The 14,712-nt window shown below is 36.9% G+C and overlaps 1 protein-coding gene across 3 annotated transcripts in view; it reads left to right on the top strand.

Annotated features, from left to right (window-relative positions):
* The window catches only part of stat5a (signal transducer and activator of transcription 5a), a 74,964-nt gene that overhangs the window by 43,126 nt on the left and 17,126 nt on the right, over window positions 1-14,712 (top strand). For 2 of the 3 annotated variants that reach the window (XM_059347554.1, XM_059347553.1), the window contains exons 2-3: window positions 12,904-13,041; window positions 13,885-14,041. In XM_059347554.1, the coding sequence (XP_059203537.1) occupies window positions 12,904-13,041; window positions 13,885-14,041 (295 nt within the window). Of the gene's footprint in view, window positions 1-6,189; window positions 6,254-12,903; window positions 13,042-13,884; window positions 14,042-14,712 lie in introns of all 3 variants that reach the window. The other variant, XM_059347555.1, reaches the window with a different exon arrangement.

Below are 14,712 nucleotides of genomic sequence, written 5' to 3'. Positions count from 1 at the left end.
CGAGTGTAACGCTGAACTCGAGGCTTCCAACGAGCAGTCTACAAACCACTGGTTGACGTCACGATGACTACGTCTATTATTTACATACAGTCTATGGGTTTAACGCAGCAGTGTTTAGCAGCAGAGTGATGTGATGCAGGAGGAATGAGAGGCAGAACAGTTTAAATGGACCACCTTGTTGTCTGTGTGTGATTGTGATTGGTTGGGCTTGGAGCGGTTCTCAGGCCAGCAGACAGCCAAGCAGGCGAAACTATTGCATTCTGCCTGAACTAACACACAGCTCCATATTCTCTTAAAATCTCATAAAATGTTACTGAGCAGGGTTTCTGCTATATTCATTTTGTTGTGGCGAACAGTCAGCCTCCACTTGTTTCCCCCGTGCATGTTTTTACTAAGCCTTACGGTAAGAACGTGTTAGACCCACCTTCAAAGTAAAAGCAAACACATGTAGCTTTCGAAATAAGAGCACATGGATGTGTTAGCAGAGTCCACCACATCATTTACAAGAAGACTGTCAAAATATGATGTCTTAAATAAAACAGAAGAACCCTCAGTCTCCTTTAGATTTGTTCATTAAAATATGCAATGATTAAGATGGAAATTTAGGCTTTATAGAGCAACATTTTCAGGGGACAAATAACCCTTTACCTTCACTGCTGAAAAAAATAATCCTAGAGGAAACACTCAGTTACTTGTATTTAAAATTGCACAAACTTTGGTCACGCTTTTAAATGTTTCCATTTTTGATGATGCTTTAACATAACTACTAAAGGGAACTAAGTACCTATGCAGTCCAGTTAGAATTTAAACAATCAGAATTTAAAAAACAGTCGGAATTTAAAGATCTAAACAAATATTAGTTCACAATAGAGAGGATTCTGGTGTATTTAGTTAGGTTAAGCATTTTTTATTTCAATGTGAAAGAGCTGTAAATAATTTCATATGCTTTGCAAGTAATTCCAGGCCTCCGATTTTCCTTCATATATTTTGTACTTTTTTGCCAGTATGGATGTGAAATGGGTCTTAAATTGTATTCATTATGGTCTTTAAAAAAGTCTTAAAAAGTCTTAAACATGACTTGTTGAAACCTACAGACACCCTGCTGGAGACTTGAAAGACGGGTGGTCACTGGACTCCCAACAGCTCTGGTGTTTATTTTTAGTTTTAAAGCAACAGGATTTTGTTTTCAGGATAACCAGCCGTTGGACTAATCAGTTTTGGGATTTTTTTATAGGTTTTTGAATAATGAGCATGTTTGTGACCTTGACACACCAGAAAAAGAAACAAAAAAGCATAATTGTCTGCTGGCAATGGGAAAAGAGTCGTTCATCTGCATTTCAGCAGCCTGTTCAGCTGGGTTAGGACAGGCCTTTATATGTTTTGTTTTTAGCAGTTTCGTAATGCTAGCTGGAACCTATTCTCCTGATTTGTCATCCAACCATTCTCAACTCATAAATATGCCACAATTCTGCACAGTGGGTGAAAAAGAAAACCACTGCTCCTTGCGCCTTTGCCAGTGTTTTGTGGGACTGAGGGAGAAGACTGATTCTACATCAAGTTAATGTCCAAGTCTAAGTTGTTAAGTATCTGAGGGAGTGGAATCAAACACTGGAAGCCAGAGAAGATTCATTCATTTAAATGACAATTCATCAGTTGGGAGAAACGAGTGTGTGTGGTGTTACTATGGTGTTGAATTGGTCTAACATACGAGTATGTCAGAAAGAGACAGAGAGAGAGAAAGATGGAGCAGGGAAAAATCTGTTGGCAATAAATTTAAATTGGAAAACAGAAAGTATGTGTGAGTGTGAGAAGTGCTTTGGAGTCAGAGCCAAGGTCTTCCTCCCTCTGCTGGAAAAGAACAGCAGTAAAGATAAAACGATAGCGACAACTGATGATCTTTGAAGGGTGAGCCAATGTAAAACATATAGTGTGTGTGTGTGTGTGTGTGTCTGTGTGTGTGTGTGTGTGTGTGTGTGTGTGTGTGTGTGTGTGTGTTTGTGGACATCAAGGTTATTATAGTTAACGAAAACTAACAAAATAACGAAAACTAAAATTGAAAAAACATTTTTGTTAACTGAAATAAAAATAAAAACAAGAGTTTTTTAAAAAACGATAACTAACTGAAACTGTATTGTGTGGTTACAAAACTAACTAAAACTAACTAAAATTATAGTGCAAATGTCCTTAGTTTTCGTCTTTGTCAACTTTTTTCATACATAATTCAGTGTTTCTATTTCAACATGCAGGAACACATGGTGAATATGTTTACTGAGACTGGGATGTTTACACTCCAACCAAAATACAAAATACCCAGAACTGTAAGAGTTAATAACCTTATTGAGGCTGAGATGATAAACCAAAGGAAATAAAGGCACATACCCATTACAAAAAAACTAAAACTAACACTAAAACTAATAAAAACTAAACTAAAACTAAGCATTTTCAAAAAATAAAAACTAAACTAAAATCGCAAACTAACTCTAAAAACTAACTAAAACTAACTGAATTTGAAAACAACGAAATTAAAACTAAAACTAATGAAAAATCCAAAACTATTATAACCTTGGTGGACATACATACAAGGAGTGGACGAGACAAGATAAAATAAAATAAAAACTTGAAAAATAACTGCAGGTTAACAAATAACTCTAAACTTCAAAAATGCAGTGTTTATTGCAGGGCTATTGTACCGATTGCACTGTGCTGTTTATATTCCCGTCCTGTTCTCCTGATACAATGTGAAGATGTGTGAGTTGTCCAGCTGACATAACAACCTCCTGTTAAGAGTCAAAAGGCTTCTCCTCTCAAGTAGCATCACTCTGTTTCCAGAAAACAGGGCCAACAGTGCCTCATAGTTTCTATTATGGGAAGAGAACACATTAGTGAGCATTTATATGAGAGTTACACAATAAACACCAGTGATAATTGTTTCAGTAAACCACTTCAGAGAGTATGAAACTGCATTTTTGACTGCTCTGTGGCATTTAAGTATGTATGTGTCATGGTTTCGGGTAATTCATAGATGTTAACTGTCTCTACTAATAATCAATCGCTGATAAAGGAAGGATATCTAAATGTTACTTGACCGAGTAATCAGCATGAAGGTCTGCTAAAAAAAGGTCATGGTTCCAGTCATGACATGGCTCATCAGTCACAGCTGGAAGCGGATTTATTAAAGGGTAAAAAGATTCAACAAACAAGCAGAGAAGCGGAGAATGATCTAGCCAAGCAAGACAGTAAAATAAAGATACTGACATATTTGTCTAGAGACTTGAGCCAGCATGTGGGTTCCTGCTGTTCTTCCTCTTCAGGGTCCAGCCAGGAATGAGAGCTGTCTCGATCACGATAAGCTCAACTTCAGTCTGGCTCTGTCTGCTTCGTGATGACAGTCATGGCTGTCTGTCAGGCTGTAGTTCAAAGCTTAAGGCAGCTGTCACGACTAGACTCTTGATCGGTCCAAACACTTTCTGCATCTGTGTATATGTCTGGTTTCAATTGGACTTTCCTATAATTCCACAGATGCTCCAGTTTAGTTTTTCTAAGATGAATTCCAAGCAGGGACAAAAACAAAGCTTTAAATTTTCTTCAGTATAGGCCTACCTGTCTTGAAGGAAAACAACATATTGCTGCTTGTTTTTGGCTTTTTAATATTTGGTAGTTGGTTCTCTTGTAGGGCTATACACTGTAAAAAAAAAACTGTTGTTTTTACGGTAAAAAAAACGGCAGCTGTCGTTGCCAGAATTTTACCGTAATAAATACGGTAGAACTTTTTTTAATATTACGGTAAAAAGATATTTGCGCTGTTGATTTCATGTTTAAGATTTCCATTTTATTCCATTTTTCACTGTAGAAATAAGTTTTTCCATTAAAAGAAACGCTGTTCTGCCATATAATTGACAAGAAAATACTTTATAAATGCTGCATAAATTAAAGATTTTACCATAAAATATTACAGTATATTTATGTTAGAGATATGGTGTTTCGTATATTTAACAGTGAGAAAAAGTATTTTTTTACAAAAGAGAAATGCAAAAATTACAGTGACGCTTATATATATATATATATATATTTAATATTTAATACATATTACAGTGTATTTAACATTGGAGTAATGTATTTTTCAAAAAATAAAACTGTAAAAAATACTGTTTTGGCTGATATATACATTTACAGTGTTTCATTGTTACTAAAACTGAATTAACCCATTTATCATTTTACGGTCACTGTAAAATCTACAGACATTTTTTTTACAGTGTAGATGCAAATGTTGCAATTTCCGTCAGGTTAATACTGCCCTACCAAGCCTAACTGCAGTAACTACATTTTTGGTTGGTTTTAACTAAAATTAACTTCTTGATGTCTGTTTTATCTTGTGACAACATTTTATATTTAAAATTTGCTTTAATTCAGAGAAATAATGATGTAAAAATTGCAGAACTCCAAATTTGATGATTAGTGATTTTTTAGTAATTAAAAAAAAAGTCTTAAATACACAAATATTTGAATAGAGTTGTTAAACACTTTTAAAGACAGTCAATTTGAAAATGTTTATTCACTGAAAACAAAATATAAAATCTAGAAGAAGACAAAACATTGTAATTGCTGCATTACTATTAGAACCTTTTACAGCAATGCAAAACCAGAGTGCAGTAACTACATTTTTGGGGTCAAAGGTCAAATAAACAGTGATTTTTTAGCATAAAAAATCCATCATCAATACATGTAGAAATAACATATAAGGTCATATCACTGACCTTCCTACAACTCATTTGGCTGGCCAGTTAAAAAACATGAAAAAACTTTAAAGCAGTTTTTCTAAGTTTTACCCTTTGCGTAGTTACTGCAGTTAGGCTTTGTAGGGCAGAATAGCATGGAAGTCTAAAGAGAACTGGATACAGCATTGGAGATGGGGCCACATTAACATCTTAAAAACCCAGGGTAGAGTTATTTTGGTTTTCCTTGGTTTTAAGAAATTATTGCCTGTGAAAGTTGCTCAGTGGCGCATAGAGCAAGTTAAGTTGCATGTATAAAATGTCACAGATCTTCGCACTGCTGGGCCCAATTACAGAGAAACTTCTGCTGGATAATCTGGCTACTTCCAGTTTAGCCCTCCGCTAACTTAAATCTAAAAATATATTATTGTGCAGCTCTTCTAGACTTTCCAAATGTAACAAGACTGAATGGATCAAATTCTGTTTGTGAAATGAATCATTTGTGATGCTCAAATAAAAATGTATTCACTGATTTACAGAAGTCTCTTTCACGATGACCACTAGAAGTCCTCTTGGGCCCTGTGGCATGATGTGGCGGTCATTGTAACTCCAGGGTTTGGCCACTATGTCAATAGTTTCAAAGCCTGTTGCTTGATGAAATGATGCTGGATCCCCTCCAAACTGGTTGTGGTGATGTCATTATTCAGGGACGATTTGTTTATATGCTGCTATTGCACAGCCAAACCAGCCTGAAATCCCTGGTGATAAGTAGTGATAATCACTGCACAATAGAAGCCCTAAAGAAGATACTGCTTTTAAACATCTTTTTAAATGTCAAACTCTTTGACCTACTGTATTTGTTAGCTGCACATTATTAGAAACCCTTTTGATTTTACCTCTGAACAAAGCAGTAGCTGATCTGGCCTTACTGTTGGCTCTGTGATGGTCATCTTGTCTGATTGTCTGACCTCTTGTGTTTCTTGCTCCGATAACGATTTCACCACGTTTTGAGAGCTTAGCAAATGGAACAAATAGAACTGGTGGCCTGAGCTAAGAAAACAAAACCAACGTGGTGATAAAGAGAGACTTTTAAAGACAGAGAGTATCTGTTCAAGTTGTTACATTTCAAATTCCTTTCATGGCTGCATCTCTGTGGTTGATGTCCGTTTCCCACAAATGTCTTTTTAATCGCAGAGCATCTCCAAGATCCCTACATAGCATCACTAAGACTGCTTTGGCTTTGTATATTTCAGCATTGGGAGGATGTTATGATGTTCATGTCCAAGACTACTGGAATAAATAGAAATCTGTTCAGTGGACTTTCCCTCTCAGCTCTCTCTCAACCTTTCATACTCTTTGGTAATGCTCCGGTCCTAAAAAAAAAAAAAAGAAAAAAAAAGATAGCTTCCTCAGAAGCACCCAAGGGTGACTCACTTCCTCCTTTTACTTTCTCTCTCTCTCTGTCTGTCTATCTCAGGTTTGTGGTCCTCCTCTTTAGAGTTTCCTGCTGTTACATGGTAACACAGAGCTGAAGGCAAGAGGTAAGGTGTATTTTCTTTTTTAATGATATGTAGTGGTTTGATGTGAAGTGGGTGTCATGTTGAGTGTTGAGAGTTTTTTTCGGAAGAGAGGACAAAGAAAGAGACTTGAGAGTTGCTCAGGTTCATGTCAGGACTGTTGCGTTAGTCAGAGTCAAACAGCTGCTGGGAAGCATTTCATTCTCCTGTTGGAGGTGACAATGGAGGCGCTAATGGTGAGCAAACAGCATCTGGAGCTTCCACCTTAAAGAGCTGTTAAAGAGACAGACAGACTAGTATATGGCAGCTTCTCTCTCTGTTAGCAGCACAACAAACACTGTTTTAAGCTTAAGTCAGCATGCCTCCCAGCATGCTCTGTTTGTGTGTCTGTGTAGTACAGGATGGTGCAGAAAGACAGTCTTGTACCCACAATGGGTGTTACAGAAAGAGGTGGTGGAAAAGAGTTGGTGCTCTTCCTGTTCGGTTCCTCTTCCAATCAGCTGATAGTACGAGTGCTGATGCTTGCTGCTGATGCCATCACAGATAAAACATGTGCATGTTACTCATTTAAAAAGTGAGTTGAAAGAAAGCCATGACTATGCCTTTGATTCGCCTTCGCATACACAATCTTAAAACAATCAGCACGTTCAAACTACAGCAAAGATAACAGAGCGTTAGTGTTGTGTTTGTGAAACTTTGCATGTCATCAACCAGCTAGGTAACATATGAACTCACCTGAATCAATGACACATTTCTGGCTTCGTCAGTCATGACAGGTGCAACACATTGCACATGAATATGTCCCTGTAGAACCATAGAATAATTTTTCATTTTATTTAATAGGGCGCCTTTCAAGGCACTCAAGGTCGCCTTACAACATGGAAAAAACAAAAAAACAATGCAGAACATCATACATATCCGGCGGCTGTGGCTCAGTTGGGAGAGTTGGTTGGCCCCCAACCGAAGGGTATGAATGTGTGTGTGAAAGGGTGAATGAGCGCAGTCTGTAGTGTAAAGAGCTTTGAGTGGTCGCAAAGCGACTAGAAAAGCGCTATATAAGTGCAGGTCCATTTACCATTTACCATCCATATCATACAATCAAACCAAATCATAACATTTACAAATACATTACAATAAAGGAGGGGAGTTTGTGCGGAGGATCAAATGGAGTGAGCGAGTCTGAACAGGTAAGTCTTGAGTTGTGATTTGAATTGATTGAGAGATGTGATGTTGCGAAGGGAAGGGGGAAGGGAATTCCAGAGCAAGGGAGCAGAGCGACTGAAAGCTCTGCTCCCCATGGTAACCAGACGGGCAGGGGGGACGGAGAGGTGGGTGGAGGAAGAAGATCTGAGTGGGCTCGCGGGTGTGGCAATCAAGGTTATAATAGTTTTTGATTTTTCATTAGTTTTAGTTTTAATGTCGTTGTGAATTTTTGTTTTCAAATTCAGTTAGTTTTAGTTAGTTTTTAGAGTGAGTTTGCTAGTTTTAGTTTAGTTTTTATTTTTTGAAAATGCTTAGTTTTAGTTTAGTTTTTATTAGTTTTAGTGTTAGTTTTAGTTTTTTTGTAAAGGGTATGTGCCTTCATTTCCTTTGGTTTATCCATCTTAGCACCAATAAGGTTATTAATTCTTACAGTTCGGGGTGTTTTGTATTTTGGTTGGAGTGTAGACATCCCAGTCTCAGTAAACATATTTACCATGTGTTGCATGTTGAAATAGAAACATTGAATTATGTATGAAAAAAGTTGACAAAAACGAAAACAAAGGACATTTTCACTATAATTTTAGTTAGTTTTCGTTAGTTTTGTAACCACACAATACAGTTTCAGTTAGTTATTGTTTTTTAAAAAACTCTTGTTTTTATTTTTATTTCAGTTAACAAAAATGTTTTTTTCAATTTTAGTTTTTGTTATTTTGTTAGTTTTCTAAAACTATAATAACCTTGGTGGCAGTGTGGAGGAGGTCAGAGAGGTATGGAGGGGCGAGGTTGTGAATGGCCTTGAAGGTGAGCAGTAGAGTCTTGTACTGGATGCGGGGTGTGATTGGGAGCCAGTGGAGCTGCTGGAGGATTGGTGTGATGTGGTGACTGGATGGGGTCCTTGTGATGATACGGGCTGCTGAGTTCTGTACCAGTTGTAGTTTGTGAAGAGTTTTTTGCGGAAGTCCAAACAGGAGAGAGTTGCAGTAGTCAAGACGGGAGGTGACGAGACTGTGGACCAGGATGGCAGCTGTGTGGGGGGTAAGAGAGGGGCGGAGGCGGTTGATGTTACGGAGATGGAGGTAGGCTGAGCGGGTCATGTGACTGATATGTGAGGTGTATGAGAGTGTGCTGTCAAGGATGACACCCAGACTCTTTACCTTGGGGGATGGAGAGATGTTGGAATTGTCTATGGATATTGTGAAACTAGGAGATTTGGACATTATAAAGTACAGCTGCAGCTGTCTGGAGACATGTAAAGACAGTGTTACGGTAGTGGATTTTGTACTTTTTTTAGTCCAGCTTTTGAAATTCATGAGTCCATGTCTACACTAATATTTCTAGCTTTGTCTGTGGTATTTAATTTTGCAAACTGAAGCTAAGCTCTGGCTTTGTATTTGTTCTGTATTTGTGTAACTGAAGATTCTGAAGAAATTCTGTTGAAATGGTCTTTGCACTTAATCTGTGCAGAATATAGTTGCTTGGTGAAACATTTATGTAAATGTGTGTGTTGTCTGCACTGTTATGATAATTTGTTTTCATAATCTCAACCAGTCGAAGAGTATAGATGTTAAACAGAAGAGGCCCCAGATTGGAGCTTTGTGGAACTCCGCTTGTATTTTTGGATAGGGTGGTTTTTGTGCCAATGAGTAGAATTTCTGTTTTGTTGCTATTCAGTTTCAGGAAATTGGATGAAAACCAGGACTGTATTTCGAGGAGGCGAATAGATGAATATGATCATATATTATTAAAAACATAGACATATTATGCACATTTCATGGTCAATAATTCGTTTTTAAGGTTTCTTCGTGTTTACATGCTGTAATGTTCAAAAATCACTTAAGTTTTCTCATATAGCCTAAGGCCGCCACATTACTCATCTTCCATCGGAGACGAACAGTGATTTTGAACAGTAATGATGTTTATTTAGCTTATTTTATTCCTATCTATTCTTTATTTTGTCAGTTGTCATTTAAAGAATTGGCCGACTATGCAATACATTGTTTGTATGATTTATGATTATGTTAAATAGTATTCAATTGTTTAAGAAAGTAGCTCCCTGGGTCCCTTGGCAAAGTGATGTAAAATTGGTGCACAAGCCACACAAAATAGGTATATTTTCATTCCAGCTAAAAAAAGGTATACATACACACACACACACACACACACACACACACATATATATATATATATATATATATCGTATCGGTCGGACTCTCCTTGTTTCCCTCATTTTTTTTTGATGTGCACATCCAACATTGTAACATTATATATATATTTCAGAGAATTAGGAAAATCATTGGTCCCCTTTAAATCTAAACATCACATATTTTAGCTTTAAAGCTATGATGTTCTTGATGCAAACTTTTGTCTAATATTTTTAAACAATTTCTTTGTGCATTTCATTTCATTAGTACAGGAAAAGTCCCTTTAATTCCAACAGTTTCAAGTCCCTTTAAGTCATCCGCCAAGTGTGGTTGTTGTTATTGTAGTGCACAGTTTACTGAAGCCATCTGTCAGGATTTACTGATCAAAGCTTTTGCTCCACAGAGAAGTGAGCCACTTATATAACTATTAACACTAAACTATCGTAGCAGCATAAATATGCTATGCCCTCTTTCTAAAGTCTGAAGTCTCCAGTGGATAAGAAAAAACTGGAAGGTCAAAGGTCAAAGTGCGGGACACTCTTAGTACGATACGAGTGCAGGAACATTTTCATCGTCTCACAGGATTAGTGTCTGGAGGCACAAATACCATAAGGAGTGGAATTATCTTTCTGAGCTCATCTTACCTAGACATGCATATAGTAGTGCCATGACACACACACACACACACACACACACACACACACACACACATAGACATACACACATGCACATGTCCAGTGATCAAATTAAAGGGACGTTTTTGACAAGGTTGTTGAGTATTTCATTAGATTAATTTATTATCCAACCCATCTTGTGACGTCATTAAATGAATGACTGAAGGTCATTTGTGTCAAGTCATGGGATCCTTATCAATTTGAAGTAGCTTCTTTTTGTGCAGGGAAATGCTTTTTTAGGCAATGTGAAAAATTACTGTAAAGGTCAATTACTGACTAGTTTCTGTTCCTGAAGAATTAAAAAAGGGTTTGCAATGGGAAACGTGTAGTTTGACAGCAGCACCATGACCTTGTGGGTATTGTGAATAATGTAAACTGAAAGTGTGGAAATAAAGGAAATAAATGTTGAAATGTGTGTAGGTCTGTTTGTGTCAATGACGTATACATTTATACACAAAGGATGCAAACGGTGTCAAGCAGAGCCACTGACACCACAAGCACCTACAAATACAGACGCACAAACACACATGTGTGCGCCACAAACTTCCCGCATACTCATATCACTCAGTCTTTTACTGACAGTGACTGTGCCACTTTTGAGAAAGGTGAGTGGGTGTGTTGACTGGAAACAAGCAGCAGTGACCCAACACAAGTCCTCTGAACCAAGACACTTGACGTGGAGCTGTTGGCTCCTCAGAGGAGCCTATTTTAGGAAAGGCAAGGCAAGGAGAGTTTATTTATGTAACACATTTCAGCGTCAAGACAATTCAAAATGCTTTCCATAAAACAATAAACTCATTGAGACTAAGTGGAAAAGCAACACATTATAAAGTACAGCTGCAGCTGTCTGGAGACATGTAAAGACAGTGTTACGGTAGTGGATTTTGTAATTTTTTTAGTCCAGCTTTTGAAATTCAGGTCTGAGTCCATGTCTACACTAATATTTCTAGCTTTGTCTGTGGTATTTAATTTTGCAAACTGAAGCTAAGCTCTGGCTTTGTATTTGTTCTGTATTTGTGTAACTGAAGATTCTGAAGAAATTCTGACACATCCAATTGTTGAAATGGTCTTTGCACTTAATCTGTGCAGAATATAGTTGCTTGGTGAAATATTTATGTAAATGTGTGTGTTGTCTGCACTGTTATGATAATTTATTTTCATAATCTCAACCAGTCGAAGAGTATAGATGTTAAACAGAAGAGGCCCCTGATTGGAGCTTTGTGGAACTCCGCTTGTATTTTTGTCGGCTCAGATGTATAATTAGACCCTGTTCTTTTAAGCAGGATTCATACCAGTATGACCTGGATGGAGTTTGGGCGTACAAAGGAGGTGAATCCTCACAGGGGCTAGTGTTGGTGAATGGAGTGAAGGGGCCATCCTGTGTTATATCTTTCTCTTGTTGTGATTTGTCTTGCTTCTTTTCCTTGGCAGAGGGACAAATGGGTCACACAAAAAAAAGAGATTAGAGGTGAACAACTTTACTCCTGAGTCGTTAAGGCAAAGTTCAATGTCTGCGGTCCCAGAAAATCTGAAATTGTCAATAAAATGCACTGAATGGACAATAGCTGCAGTTTAAAACCTGCTGTTCAGTGCTAGAAATATGTTGACTCTCTCTCTTACTGTTACTACTTTTCCAGTCACTGAGCAAAGGCTTCTGCTGCTGGTAGGCCACGTTCGTGTTGGACTTAGCAGGTCATAAAAAGGTTGAAATAAGGCAATAGCCTATGCTATCTACAAAAGAAAAAAGTGATTTATGAGTACAGAAGAAAAAGAACAATATCAGCAGAAAAATGAAAGTAGAGGCAAGAGCAAGCAGCAAAGTGAGAAAAGACACACAACCACCTCAACCACTAAGGCTTGGAGCTTTAAAGGGAAACCAGAAACATGTTGATGTACTGTAGGTTTCATTTCACCAAATCCATACTCCTGTGAGTTAGTAGTTAAATGTCAGGGTGGTTGAATTCAATGTGGATTTAGTCAGTCCTTGTTTGATTATACATGCTCCCCTGGCAAGCCTTCAGTTATTAAAGCATACATTCACTTCACAATGATAAAGTTTAGGGCTGGGCGATGTATTGATATAAAAGATATATCGATATATTTTTAAATGTGATATGGAATTAGACCATATCCAATATTGATATAGTATAAATGCTGCCCTTTCTAGGGTTTATCATATTTAGTTCTTTTGTAATGTTCGTTATTCTTTTTCTCATATAAATAGAAATATTTCAGAAAAATATCGTCCTATTTTATTTCATAGGCTATTTTTATTTAAGATATTTTTTTTATTTAAATGTGCACTTTATGGAGCTTTGATTTTTTTTATTTTTTAAAAAAGGTACTCCTATTGATATACAGTATTTATGTTCACTTAAGATAAATGGTTTCAATACAAATTCTTGTGACTTGTCATATTTCGCTTTGACTTTGACTGAACATTTGCTCTCACTTTGCGATAAAAATGTAGGGATATATATCGTATATCCATATTCAGCCTAAATATATAGGGATATTACTTTTGGTCCATATCGCCCAGCCCTAACCCTCACCTTCATGCACAACGTACTATGACCTTAAATTATCCCTATTTTTCATCATCTTGTTTTTTAAGCTGTGCTCCCATTGATAACAACCCCTTTTTTGTCAACTTCAGGGTGTTGAAGATGGCAGTGTGGATCCAGGCCCAGCAGCTCCAAGGAGATGCTCTGCACCAGATGCAGTCTCTGTACGGTCAGCACTTCCCCATTGAGGTGCGACATTATCTCTCCCAGTGGATAGAGGGCCAGCTCTGGTGAGTCACGTGTGTACAATCATGCACTTATGTACATTTGAACATTTGCATATGCTTCCTAATTTCAGCATCTTAGAGTTAATTTAGTTACTGTGTGTGTGTTTATTTATGCAAATGTCTACTTTTTTAGATAGATAGATAGATAGATAGATAGATAGATAGATAGATAGATAGATAGATAGATAGATAGATAGATAGATTACTTTATTCATCCCTGAGGGGAAATTCGGTTGTCACAGCAGTCCGGTATTCAAGTACAATAAAATACAATAGAATAAAATACTGAGGTAGCATAAATTAAAAACAACAATAGAAAAAAACACAGAATAGAACAAGGACAAGGACACTTAAGAAGTTAAGAAAAGAACATCATCAGTTGGTAGGATGGTTGGCAAGATGATGGTAATAATTAAACTGGTGATATGATGGAAACAATGCTATAGTGACTAGACGGTATATAATAATAATAATAATAGTACAGTATATAATATATATAGAATATAATATAATATATGTAATAATAGATAATGAACAATATAAAAGTAAAAAGAAAAAATATAAATAAAGTAATTACAAGTAAAATAATATAATATATAATAATAATAGTAATAATAATAATAAATAAGGCCGGTAAGGCCGGTATAATAATAGTAGTAGTATATTACAGTATATAGTAATAATAGTAATAATGGCAGCAACAGTATGTATAATAATAATAATAGTAATAATATTAATAACATAGCAAAGTGTCGTGCATAGATTTAGTGCAAAGGTTTAGTGCATCTCAATAATGTTGGTTGTTGGTTCTTTTTTGTATGTTTCTTTGTGTGTGTGTGTTGTTAGGGATGCCATAGACCTGGAGAACCCACAGGAGGAGTTCAAGGCTAAAAGGCTGCTGGACAATCTGATCCAGGAGCTCCAAAACAAGGCCGAGCACCAGGTGGGAGAGGACGGCTTCTTACTGAAAATCAAACTGGGACACTACGCCAGCCAGCTTAAGGTAAGTCTTTTGGATATATAATATACCTCACCTATCACAAGAACAGCACAGTATATTTAAGAATAGACAATACTTTACTAGATCACATTCCTGTTCATACGACATCTGACTGAGGGACTTTTTTGCATTGCTTTTGGGGGGGTCAGTAGGGCTAAAGTTTAAGGACAAACAAACACTAAAGGCAGGATGTATATCAGGTTTGTCTTTCAGTTGTTTGTCAGATTCATCACTTAAAGAGACCTTGGTTTTCTATGTCTTAGATATGACTTTGATACTTTATCTGTATCTGAAATATGCCTGAAAATAAATCATGTTTTCACCAAAATTCTCCCCTTCAAAGGCATACAATGCATGCTTGAATTGGCCCTTACTGTTTGTAAGCAGCAGCTTTTAAACTTGGACCCTTATCCTCCCCAGAACCCAGTGTTAACTCTGATTTGGGATTTTTTTTTTTTGCACTTTGTCCACTATTTTCCGAGTGCTTGAAGATAAATTCCAGAAATGTCCAGTAAAGAAAACGGAGAATACAGGAAGAAGACGGGGTCTCTGCAGATACAGACACTGGCTCAGACTTCTAAGGGGTCATAAATTGATTCAGAGGGATTCCTTTTGTACAAGTCTGCACATTTACTTGAGGATAATCCTGCATATTAGACCTTTAAGCAATGTGA

This window comes from Centropristis striata, chromosome 13, assembly GCF_030273125.1.
Source record: "Centropristis striata isolate RG_2023a ecotype Rhode Island chromosome 13, C.striata_1.0, whole genome shotgun sequence".
Lineage (NCBI taxonomy): Eukaryota > Metazoa > Chordata > Actinopteri > Perciformes > Serranidae > Centropristis > Centropristis striata.
Note: the sequence above shows the minus strand (reverse complement) of the source record. Positions and strands in the feature narration are given on the sequence as shown.